At 41.0% G+C, this 13,554-nt stretch overlaps 1 protein-coding gene across 1 annotated transcript in view; it reads left to right on the top strand.

Moving 5' to 3' along the window:
- The window catches only part of sptlc3 (serine palmitoyltransferase, long chain base subunit 3), a 113,063-nt gene that overhangs the window by 58,086 nt on the left and 41,423 nt on the right, over positions 1-13,554 (top strand). The window contains exons 7-8 of the mRNA XM_039737815.1: positions 2,452-2,557; positions 7,648-7,867. Of these exons, the coding sequence (XP_039593749.1) occupies positions 2,452-2,557; positions 7,648-7,867 (326 nt within the window). The remainder of the gene's footprint in view (positions 1-2,451; positions 2,558-7,647; positions 7,868-13,554) is intronic.

Below are 13,554 nucleotides of genomic sequence, written 5' to 3'. Positions count from 1 at the left end.
CTTCAGCCAATGCTACACAACGACAAAACACTGAAAAATGTTTTTCCAGAATCTCCCCTCCTGGCACAGACACAACCTCCAAACCTGCAGCAAATAATTGTCCGAAACTCCCTAAGTGGACCAACAGAAAATGGCACATTTCCCTGCCTACAGAAAAGATGTAAAACGTGTGCCCACATCTACAATACAGACCGTGTAATTATACCACACTGCCGACTAGAACATCGCATAAAGGGATCATTTTCCTGCAGATCATCTAATGTTGTCTACCTAACCTTTCATTCTCTGCATGAAATGTCCTGACACTGCACTCTATGTGGGAGAAACTGGACAAACACTCCGCCAGAGAATGAATTTACACAGATTCCACATCAAACATGGCAACACAGATGTTCCTGTAGCGGCCCACTTCAGCAGCCATGGACACTGTGAGAGGGACATTAAAGTCAGAGAGCTTATGGGCAACTTCAGAACACAGCAAGAGAGAAAAGAATGGGAAGTGAAACTCATGTTAAAATTGAATACATTACAACATGAGTTGAATAGAGTTTTATGGCCGTGTATGAGGACAGTTTGCATCTCTCAGACTGACACAGACAACCTGAATACAGGCCCATACTGTTTTGAAAAACTCATCACAAACTTCAAAAGACTTTGCTGGACAGTTATCTTATCCAAAGATCTTGACCATGCATTGTTCTTCTCTCTGTTGTTAAATTAATCTTAGCCTGAATGAATCTATTAATTTTTTACATTTAAGATTTTTCATTTAAAGATTTACCAATGTTGTTTCTTGTCCTAGTGTGTGTATATAAACACAGAGAACTTCAGTTTCTGTATTACATCTTGCCTGAAGAAGGGGTCTGAGTTGCCTCGAAAGCTTGCATATTGTAATCTTTTTAGTTAGCCAGTAAAAGGTGTCATTTTGCTTGGCTTTTCTCTACATTAGAAACTTCAAAAGACTTTGTTAGACAGTTATCTTATCCAAAGATCTCGACCATACACTGTTCTCCTCTCTTGCTAAATGAATCTTAGCCTGAAGAGGTCTATTAATTTTTTACATTTAAGATTTCTCATTTAAAGGTTTACCAATGTTGTTTCTTGTCCTAGTGTGTATATAAACACAGGGAACTCCAGTTTCTGTATAACATCTTGCCTGAAGAAGGGGCCTGAGTTGCCTCGAAAGCTTGTGTATTGTAAGCGTTTTAGTTAGCCAATAAAAGGGATCATTTTGTTTGACTTCTCACTATGTTCATAATGGCTAACACGGTACAACAACCTAGTAATTCTGAACAGCAAAGAGGTGAGGAGTGCCCTCCTGTGGAGGCCAGCTCAAGTACAATAAGGACATTCACTGGAGTGGAGAAACCTATCAACAGATTTTTTGCACCCACAGAGTCACAGGGAGATGAAATCAATGTAAAATGTAATATTTATGTACTTTCATTTTAATGAAGCCCAAGACAGCCTGTTTTCAATTAAAGGCACCATGACCCATTTAAGAATTTCTATTATGCTAAATGTGTGACTAGACAACTGAATTGTATAAAAGACTCATTCCTGGTGCTCACTAAAAAAGCAGGTTTTCACATGTGTTTCCTTAGGAGGCATTAGCTCTCCGGAAATGTGTTCTTTTGATATTGTGGCATATTAAGTAACTAAACAATATAGTAATATGACAGAAAAGGCGATATCCCTCCCATCGTGATTATGGGGGTACAAAAAAAAACAAATCACATGAGAACAATATACGTTAGCTTACTTTACTGACGGTTTACGCGGTTACAAACGGGAAGCTGATGACGGACATATCAAGGTGGGAGTCTTGATCTACGTAGGCTGCCATTTTTCGTTACCACGCTGAGAGGATTTTCGGACGGATGACACAATCTTCCGTCCGACAGCTTCAAAATGTATTGGCATTAGGTCCATCCTTATAATACTGTCTTATTTATCCACGTGCTGGTCCTCTCTGGTCTCCAAACAAGGACAGGAAAAGTTCAACTCCACCTCCAAAAATACAAGAATAGGACTATGCCTATTTGCAATTCTCATTCTCCCAACAAGGAAAGATTTTGTGCTGACAGAGGACAGAAGTATTATATATATATATTATTCTGTCTTTTAGGCTGACTATACAATCCTCCAGCTGTCTGTGGCTATCGATTCCAATGCTTGGTTGGCAATTCTACATGCTGAGCCCCTGTGTACCATACTTGGTCTGTCTGTATAATAGTGTGCACAGAGAAAGTGACATTAAATTAATATTATAATAAGCATATTATAACAACATGCCAGGTTTGATATGCTTGCTTGAAATTAAAAATCTTGATTTTTTTTTTAAACATTCATTCTGAGCATGCTGCTTCACACTTATGGTGGCTACTAACTCTCAGCATGGCTGTCTTTTCATCAAGTACTGTCATATAACTGAGAACTTTCTCCCCCCAGATATGCAGAGCCTGGAAAAGTTACTCCGGGATGCAGTTGTACACGGCCAGCCTCGAAGTCACAGACCCTGGAAGAAAATCCTGATCATAGTTGAAGGCATTTACAGGTGAGTGCCAGTGCACGGCGCAGTGCTTAGCTTACACAACTGCACGCAGAAATGAGAAGGTTTGACATTTTAAGCTGCTTTGCCATTTTGCTGTGAACGATCTGAACCTCTGCTTGTTTGTGTTCCCATACTCTTACCTTTACGTGTACAGTTCATGTGCCTCATTGTTTTGTACAGCCTTGGCGAGTTCTGCCGATCAATTCCAGCCATGATTGTCTGGTATAGCAACATTATCTCAAACTTTTTATTCCCCTTACCTCAGAAAACTACAGATTATATCCACTCATTCCATTTGAAACTGCAAAAAAACACAACAAGACTAGGACAGTGCATTTCAGACTGGTAGACACTTATGGCAGTTTGGTATCTCTCTGTCGTTTCCACACATTGGAAGCATGCAGTATTTCAGTTTCATGGAATAAAATCAGTCAGATGTGGAGCTGACCATGCTAGGAACTCTAGGTGTCATAAGTATTTGAACTTTAAAACACCACTCCCCAAGAACCATTATTAGTTGTGACAGATAAGGGGCACTGTCGTCCCCTTGAACCCTCAGACTAGACGCCAGACACCAGGTAAAAGTCCAATTATTATTTTTAGTTGGACAAATACGTGCACAAAGCACCCTACACTCCACAATACTCATTCAATAATCAATACAATTCTCAATAAACAATCCTCCACTCCCAGACACGTTGCCACCCTTACACCCAGCTCAGCTCAACTCGTCTGGGATCTCTCACAGTCTTTTATAGTTGATGACCCAGAAGTGCTTCTGACCCCTCAGTCCATGTGATTATCAGCACTTCCGGTCAGGTAAAAAGTCCTCTTCTTCATCCCGGAAGTACATTATTTCCCCTGTCGCTGTGACTAAGACGTACTTCCGGGTTATAGGGCAAATACACATCTCTGAGCCACCCTGCAGCATCTCCTGGTGGCCCCGATGTTATCCAGCAGGGCTGTGTATTAAAACTACATAGTCTATGATGCCCTGCTGGAATTTAGGGCATCTCTATGCTGCAGGAAGGGCTCCACCTGGCGGCCTGGGGGTATTGGCCGGGATGAATGGCCGGCCATAGTCCACACAGTATAAAAACATTTATACGCTCACCAGCCACTTTAATTGGTACAACTTGTTATTACCAGGTTGGACTCCTTTTTGCCTTCAGAACTGCCCTAATTCTTCGTGGCATTGATTCAACAAGTTGCTGGAAACGTTCCTCAGGCATTGTGGTCCATATTGACATGATAACATGGTGCAGTTGCTGCATTTTTGTCGGCTGCACATCCAAGATGTGAATCTCCTGTTCCACAACAACCCCAAGGTGCTCTACTGGATTGAGATCTGGTGATGGTGGAGGCCATTTGTGTACGGTGAGCTTATTGTCATGTTCAAGAAACCAGTTGGAGATGATTTGAGCTTTGTGACATGGCACACAATCCTGCTGGAAGCAGCCATCAAAAGATGGGTACACTGCAGTCATAAAGGGATGGACATGGTGAACAACAACATTCAGTTAGTCTGCGGTATTTAAATGATGCTCAATTCAGAATTAAACCTCTTGACAACTAAAGAAACCGAACAACTAATTTACAAATCCAGACATCATTATTATGAACATGGAGAGAAAGCTAATAAGCTTTTAGCGCAACAAATTCACAAGCAAGATGTACGCAACGCAATCTCGGTAATTACTAACACGAATGGAGATAAAATCATCGAACACAAAAATATAATGTACACTTTTAGAGACTACTATAAATCCCTATATACTACTGAGTTTAAAGAAGACAATATACAATCTAATGCATTTCTGGATAAATTACAGATACCACAAATTGACGCTTTTAGTGTGGAGGAACTCGATAAACCTCTGTCATTATCAGAATTACTGGATGCTATAAAGTCACTCCAAGGTGGAAAAGCAGCAGGCCCTGACGGCTACCCTGCAGAGTTTTACAAGAAATTCTCCGCTCAGCTAGCTCCCTCCTATTAGCAACATTTACAGAAGCCAGAGATAACCAATCTCTTCCACAAACCTTTCGCCAAGCACTAATCACTGTCTTTCCAAAACAAAATAAGGACTTATTACAATGTGCATCATACAGACCAATTTCACTTCTGAATAACGACGTTAAAATACTCTCTAAAATCATAGCTAGAAGGATGGAGAAAGTGCTCCCCTCGGTAATATCACAAGACCAAACTGGATTTATTAGGGGCCGACACTTATCTTCAAATCTTGACGCCTGTTTAATGTAATATACTCACCAACTAAATCAAACACCCCAGAAATATTATTATCATTGGATGCAGAAAAAGCATTCGACATGATTGAATGGAAATACCTTTTACTATTTTGGAGAAGTTTGGGTTTGGCCCGAACATTTGTGCATGGATTAAATTACTGTATACTAACCCAGAAGCTTCAGTTTGCATCAATAACATTTGCTCAGACTACTTTAAACTAGAGCGTGGCACAAGACAAGGATGCCCTTTGTCACCACTGCTGTTTGCAATTGCCATTGAACCACTGGCAATACATTGTCGAAATACTGATCAGATAAAGGGGATTAGCAGAGAAGGACTGGAACAGAAAATCTCATTATATGCAGATGACATGGTACTGTATATATCGGACCCAGAAAATTCTGTGCCTGCAGTCTTAGCAGCACTCACAGAATTTCAAAAGCTCTCTGGTCTCAGAATTAATCTGAATAAAAGTGTACTCTTTCCGTGAATTCGCAAGCATATAATATTAGATTAGACACCCTTCCTTTTATCATTGCAGAACAGTTTAAATACCTCGGGGTAAACATCACAAGTAAACATAAAGCTCTATATCAACAAAATTTCGTCGTCTGCATGGAAAAAATTAAACAAGACTTGCATAGATGGTCAACCCTTCATCTCACACTAGCTGGAAGAATTAACACTGTTAAGATGAATATTCTTCCTAAGCTCCTTTTTTTATTTCAAAACATACCAATATACATTAATAAATCGTTCTTTAAGCAATTAGATTCAACAATAACCTCATTTATTTGGAATTCTAAACATCCACGCATCAAAAGAGCGACCCTACAAAGACAAAAGGCAGAAGGTGGCATGGCTCTACCTAACTTCCAGTTTTATTACTGGGCGGCAAATATACAGGCGATAAGAACCTGGACACAAATAGAAGAACATACACAGGCATGGACCGCAATAGAAGTAAAATCCTGCAGTACTTCTTTGTATTCCTGCTCTGTGCTCCAATAAACACACGTTATCGGCAATACACTAATAACCCAATTGTGCTCCACTCACTTAGAATCTGGAACCAATGTAGAAAGCATTTTAAGACGGAGAAGCTTCTTTCTGTGGCACCCTGCAAAAGAACCACCTCTTTCAACCCTCACAAACATATGCAGTTTTAATATCTGGAAAAATTTGGAATTAACTTGCTTAGAGATCTTTATATAGACAACGTCTTTGCATCCTATGAACAATTACATTCCAAATTTAACATTCCAGCTACAAATTTCTTTCACTATCTTCAAATCAGGAACTTTGTTAAACAGAACCTTCCAGATTTTCCTCATCTTGCACCCTCATCCACGCTGGAAAAATATTGCTCAATTTCAAGGAGTTAGACTCCATCTCTACAATATATAAAATCCTTTTACAATCCCTTCCTTTCAAAGATCCAAGAGGACACTGGGAAAATGACCTCTCAATTAATATATCAGAAAAGGAGTGGAAAGTAGCAATGCAGAGAATTCACTCAAGCTCCATATGCGCAAAGCATACAATTATACAACTCAAAATTATATATCGAGCACATCTGTCTCGACTAAAACTCTCAAAATGTTTCCAGGGCATGATCCAACCTGCGAACGTTGCAACCAAGCCCCAGCCTCACTGGGTCACATGTTCTGGGCCTGCACCAAATTAACATTATTCTGGACAAAAATTTTTAATTACCTCTCAGACAGTCTTGGACTCACAATCCCTCCTAACCCATTAACAGCTGTGTTTGGGGTTCTTCCAGAGGGTCTTAAAGTGGAGAAAGACAAACAAATTGTGATTGCATTCACTACACTGTTGGCACGCAGACTTATTCTGATAAACTGGAAGAACCCAAACTCTCCTCTTTAAGTCAGTGGGAAACTGATGTGTTATATTATTTGAAATTGGAAAAATCAAATACTCAGTTAGAGGATCTGTGCAGACTTTTTCAAAACATGGCAGGATCTAATCAGTAATATTTTGAAATGAGTTTATAAAGCACAGAGAATTTGTTGATTTAGGTATTTTTTACAAGCCTTAAATTTTACACCATTTGGCTTGCTCTCTCTCTCAAGGGTGGGGATCGATCTGTTCTTAGCATAATTCTTTTTTTTTGTAAAAACTTGATTACTATGTATTGATTATAATAAAATTAATAAATAAAAAAAAAATAAATAAATAAATGATGCTCAATTGGTACTAAGGAGCCCAAAGTGTGCCAGGAAAATATCCCCCACACCATTACACCACCAGCAGCTGCCTGAACCATTGATACAAGGCAGGATGGATCCATGCTTTCATGTTGTTGACTCAAAATTCTGACCCCACCATCCGAATGTCGCAGCAAAAATTGAGACTCATCAGACCAGGCAACGTTTATTCAATCTTCTGTTGTCCAATTTTAGTGAGCCCGTGTGAACTGTAGCGTCAGTTTCCTGTTGTTAGCTGACAGGAGTGGCACCCTCTGTGGTCTCCTGCTGCTGTAGCCCATCTGCTTCTGCATTCAGAAATGCTATTTTGATGTATTTTCAGAACACACTTACTTGAAAATAAGATCCATCCCAGGATGTACGATATAATGAAGGCTGTACTGTGAATAAATAAATTCTTTTACTTACAGATACTTAGCAGATTAAGAAAACAACTTTGAAATTTTGAATTTCAAACACACTGTTTTTTAACCATTTCCATTAGAAGTCAGTTATTTAATACCTACTAAGGATCCAGCAGATGCAGAAGTGAGATACAACAAAACAGAGCTTCTTCAGTCATTCAGCATCAGCTGCCTTCTAACGCACATCATGTCCTCTTTTCCTAGCATGGAGGGCTCCATTGTGAGGCTACCAGAGATTATAGCTTTAAAAAAGAAATACAAGGCTTACCTGTACCTCGATGAGGCACACAGCATTGGTGCGGTGGGACCAACAGGCCGTGGCGTGGTGGAGTTCTTTGAACTGGATCCAAGAGACATCGATGTGCTAATGGGCACCTTCACCAAGAGCTTTGGATCATCTGGAGGATACATTGCTGGCAAGAAGGTGAGGCCTGCAGGGACAAGGACATGTAAAGTCGTTCTAGTGATGTTATGTTTTGTTTACCCGTGTTGTGCCATGCATAGAGAGAGCACAAGCACAGAGCCCTTTACTAGTCAGCCATTGTCTAACCTGTTTAAGATTTATTGAAGGTTAAGCAGAAGAAGGTTAAGGCCATTGTACAAAGAAAAATGTGAGCTGTCTTTGTTCACTGTCTTTCAAACAGATGATTAGATTAAACACTCTGTATGGTCCCTAGCATCTCCAAGACCCAACAGTACCTTATATATGTATGGTTATTTTATGTGTAACAGACAGTCTCAAGTACCGTATTTTTTATTTTGTATTGTGCACTTAATAGTGAGTGCCAGCTCAGATAAATGACAAATAGCACCTTTCAAAGCAAGTGTTATTTCAAAATACAACCATGCTTTATCTTAACAGTTGTGATCATCAGAGGGAATGGTGGGCCGAAAGACAAGATAAGTGTTGGGGGCACCAGCCAGGCTTTCCCAGTTTACTTGCAAACTGTAAATGAAATGCCGTTCAATGGATCAAATACAAACAAAAATGCCACTCTCAGGTGTTCAAACAAAACAAGGTCACTGCCTATCAAGGCTTCTTTAAATGCTTGTCTCTGGGCTTGAATGAGCTCCGTCTCTTCTGCTCTCCAGTCAACGAGTGACGCCTCCTTCCGGGCGGCTGGGCTTTTGTGGTTCTAGGACCGGAAGGGGCGGAGTCAGTTGCCCTCACTGGGAAGTTTTTGCAGCAATTTGGAGGCAAAGAAAGATGACACAGTTAGCGGCAGTGCCCTCTTTCCGCCCATTGGTGGTATTGCATACCTGGGAGGAATGGTGACCCTCTGACGCACATGTGTGACACAATATATAGAAGCTTTCATTCTGAATTGCTAATTCAAATATCTAAAAACTTTTTTAGTTTTAAAAAATGTCTTTTATAATGAGTATTGCCTAAAGCAGATAGAACAGTTTGTTTTTATTTTTTATAACTCCTTTCAAAGCAAGTGTATGAGGACACAATGATTATATAACATAGGGAGCCTTTCTTTCTGAATGTCTGCTTCAGACATTTCATTGATGCATTTTATACAGTGCTTTTCATGAGTATCATCTTAAACTTCTCAATAGAACAATAAGTCTTTATAGAGCATTTTTCAAAGCAAATGTTATTTCAACTACCCAGATACAAGTGGGTGGATTGGTGGCTCTCTGGCTAAAGGATCTGTGCTGATAAATGGAAGGTTGCCAGTTTGAATCCCAGCTGTGCCAGTTGGCCCTTTTGCGAGGCAATGACACAGTTATTGAGCCCAGTTCGGCCCTTAACCTGCAATTGCTCCAGGGACGCTGTACAATGGCTGACCCTGTGCTCTGACCCCAAGCTTCTCTCTCCTGCTCAGTGTGTCACTGTAGCGTAAGTCAGGGTATGCAAAAAATGACACATTTCTAATGTATGAAGTTGTATAAGGCAAATAAAGTGAAATATTGTCTTTCATATTACAATGATCATTCATTCTAGGCAGTGCCTGGCTAGTGCTGCCTCAACGAGCTAAACAAAATAATCTGTGTTTATCTTAGATATTTTAAAGACTTGGACTGGATGGTAGGTTTTCAGTTTATATGAAAAACCTCAAAATAGCTTAATGCTGCTGTATGTCCGCACGACTATGTCTTCCTTTAAAAATGCCATTTTTAAATGAAAATGATCTCCGTCATTAGCATTTTCACATCTTTTATGAAAGTATCTTCTTCCACAATCAGATGATTGAAAACACATGACATACTGTAGACGTTCACCTACACTGGCCATGTGCACCATGGCAGGACAATCCTGGAAGGGATGGTAACGTCACCAGCCAGGAGATTTAACACAGAATGCAGAACACAAAACGCCATTTAGACACTGTGACCAGACGGGGGCGCCCCAGCCACCCAAACCCAACACAAGCAGACACCAGGACACCAGTTTCTCTTACTCCCCACAGCAGCACTGTGCAAAGCACCAAGCACAAGTAACACAGTACTATTCTTTTCTTTCTTCTTCCTCTCTCTGTTCTTCACCTCCACTCATCCACTGGCAGGAATGGTCCTCTCCCTCCCGACTCTGGCACCCAGAGTAGTGGGGAGTGCCTTCTTTTACGAAGCTCCCAGAAGTGCTCCAGGTGTCCAGTGATATTCTTCATTCCTACCATGAAGGACTCTGCTGATCCCACAGCTCCTCCTGGTGGCATCCACAGAACCCAACAGAGCTGCAGCAAACTACAACTCCCAGCATGCCCTGTGGGAATCTGTGGATCCATAGCAACCCAGGGTGGCTGCCCTTTTCCATCCCAGGAGATAATGCCCAGACCACTCTCTCCCCCCGGTTCTTCCATAATAATCATGTCCCAGCCAGGCAACACATTCAGGTAAGCAACACAACAAGTGCCATGTTGGCACAATGCTATGTTGTTGCCCGCAGAGTAATGAAAAAGGAAAAACTTTAAAAATCAATTTAAAAAAAATGTATAATTTGTATGGACAAGAATGTATATTGATAGCTTTCGTATTCTGAAGGCCTCTTGATATACAGGCTGTCCCCGAATTACGTACGAGATAGGTGCTGTAGGTTTGTTCTTAAGTTGAATTTGTATGTAAGTCGGAACAGGTACATTATTTTAATAAATGCTATTGTTGACCGAATCTAACCAAGTGCTCTGCCAATGAATGATGGAGATTCAGGTCTCTCTGACCTTTTTATTATTTTTACTTTATTTTCAATGGTGATGGTTTTTCTCTTCTTTACTGTATCACCAGCACTTGCATCAGATTTGTGTTTCAGGGACATTGTTGAAGGCTGAAGACAAAAGGTTAAGGGCCGATTTATGCTTCACGCTCAGAACGCATACGCGCCCGCATCATGGCTGCCACGCGTTCCCAGCATTTATTTCACGTGTCCTCTGAGCAGGTCCTCAGAAATTAACGCGACGCGTGCGCAAGTTGCAGTACCAGCAAAAGTCGGGGCGAGTGTGCTAAAAGTCGGAACGTGACGCCAGAGTCTCTGTTTACTATCTACATGTGACAGCAAGCCTCTATGGAGATCCTTCGGGGATCGATGTGCGCGCTTTGCTGTTTGATGAATGGTTCAAAGTGGTGAAGCAAAATGCCGACATACAGATGCATTCGTGGTGCTTTTATATTCAAGCATCGCATATTCCCGATCGTAATGACACGATACATTTTAAAAGTCTCACATACCATCTTTTGTGCAGTCTATTTTTTATTATTTTAATTTACCTGCTGTCAGGTCCAAGAAGCTCGTAGCGATTAAAAACTGGGATGACGTTTACAATGGTCTGCTTTAATAATAAAGTAAACTACGAGGTTAAAGTGGACATTTCGAGATTAAAGCCGAAATTTCCACTTTAATCACAAAATACACGTTTTCACCGTGTCTTATATTTTTTTTCTCAGTGGCTCAAATACAGCACTATACGTTATGTTGCCAATGTGAAGTTGCAAAAAAAAAAAAAAATAGACGGCACAAAAGATGGTATGTGAGACTTTTAAAATGTATCGTGTCATTACGATCGGGAATATGCAACGCTTGAATATAAAAGCACCACGAATGCATCTGAATGTCGGCATTTTGCTTCACCACATCGAAGCATTCATCCCGTAGGATCGGCATAGAGGCTTTCTGTCACATGTAGATAGTTCCCGAACGTAATGACACGGTCGCCACCATGCCACTTTAGTACTGTTACAATTGTGGAAAAAAATAAAATAAAATCAGGAATCTGTAAAAAGGATCAGGCTTGTAAAGGGAATACACTTCGTAATGAAGATGAACCTGGAGAAGTTGTTAGGTGTAATGGCACACTGACAGCAGTGCTTACAACACCAATCAGACACTGTAAGGGTGTGCCAGCAGTTCTTTTACACTGGTGGTCCTGTCAGTGCAGATGATGGTGGAGAGGGGCAAACTCAAGACAGGGTAATTGACCTTCATGCAGACTGAAAGCATCAGATATGTGCTGGACATAGTTATAGAATGATATGTTTCTTTGTTTACCCCCGTAGGCATAGCCTATAGAACATACTCTACACTTTATGACCAGAGCACACTGGACTCAACAGAAAAATGCTGTGAGTGTAGGGGATCCAATGTAGAATCCCCCTTTAATTGCCACTTAGACCACAGTGATTGGGAAAAGAGAAGAATGTTTGTGCTTCAGCGAGCTCCATGTTATACCTGGATACTAGAAAAAGGTGAACTTTCAAGCAGGTTGAAGGTGGGTTCATAGGAATTTGTCCCCTTGAATGTGGAGAAAAAGGACAAAGCGCCAGATCCTGATGTAATCTCCATATTCTTTCCTAGTGTCCCCACAACGTCGTTACACACCCACACATTTGACACCACGTAGTCCATTTCTACACCTTGTGGGGTCAGAGCCTCAGCAGCATTTGACACAAGGCAGGGGCAAACCCTGGACAGAGTGCCATTACAGGATGCAATCAAGCACGTACAATCATAGTCAATGTTAGAATACATGCGTCCTCTGAGAGCCCCACTGAATTCAGTCTGAGGTCACAGTGGTGGGAGCCTGTTTCTGCAACATTGGGCACAGTCTCAGACAGCGCCAATGCATAGCTGGCAGTGCTCCTTTCACTCATCTAGGGTGTAATTAGAGTTGCCATTTAAAGTATTGTTCCACCCAAAAATTATATCTTGTTTATCTGGTTCCTCCACGTTATTTGTAGTGATAGCCAAAAAGAAATTTTTAATCTCATGTTTTCAAGGAGAACGGAGGTAACTTTCTGCTACACTGAACTTCAGTTGGAGACCAGCAGGGTCAATGCCACACACCAGAAAGCAATATTAAAATGTCAAATAATAGATATCTCAGGTTACTCATGTTGCTTATCAAGTCATGTATGCATAACTTCCGGAACACATGGATTTGCATGGCAAAATATTTAAATATTTCTGAATAATGAGAGTAGAGAAAGAAAGTGAAGCAGATTCAACGTTTTGACTTGAAGAAACTGGTGAACATCCCTGGGTTATGTCACTCAGTCAGACATTTTCTGACCTTTTTAGTCTTGAACAAGAGTGAGGGGGTGTGCTGGAGCCTATCCCAGCTAGCACAGGGCGCAAGGCAGGAGCAGACTCTGGACAGGGTGCCAGTCCATCACAGGGTGAACACACGTACCCGCCAACCACACATTAGGGCCAATTTAGGGTCATCAATTCACCTAACCTGCATGTCTTTGGACCATGTGGGGAAATCGGACCACCCAGAGGAAATCCATACAGACACAGGGGGGGAAACATGCAAACTCCACACAGGAAGGATTCACGACACAAACCCATGCTGCACCCACAGATTATGTGACACAAGTAATCTGACATTTTGTTGGTGGATACTTTAATATTGTGTGCTTCTCTTCAGTACTTGCCCACATTGAAGCCGGCTTAGTTTCATAAAGTTTGTCACATGAAAATTGGGGATTCATTTTTTCACCCTTACAAGCAGTATGGCATAAGAAAGAGACAAAGAAATTATTATTTTTTGGGTGGGAGTACTCCTTTGAGCAGAGCACGACTCTAGGGAGGAAATATAGAATACAAGAAACTGGACGTGTGAAGTCCACACAGAATACCAACCCAGAACTACACAGCAGTGCTAACCA

Source organism: Polypterus senegalus, chromosome 16 (assembly GCF_016835505.1).
Source record: "Polypterus senegalus isolate Bchr_013 chromosome 16, ASM1683550v1, whole genome shotgun sequence".
Classification (NCBI taxonomy): domain Eukaryota; kingdom Metazoa; phylum Chordata; class Cladistia; order Polypteriformes; family Polypteridae; genus Polypterus; species Polypterus senegalus.
The sequence above is the reverse complement of the archived record's forward strand: the minus strand, read 5'-3'. Positions and strand labels throughout refer to the sequence as shown.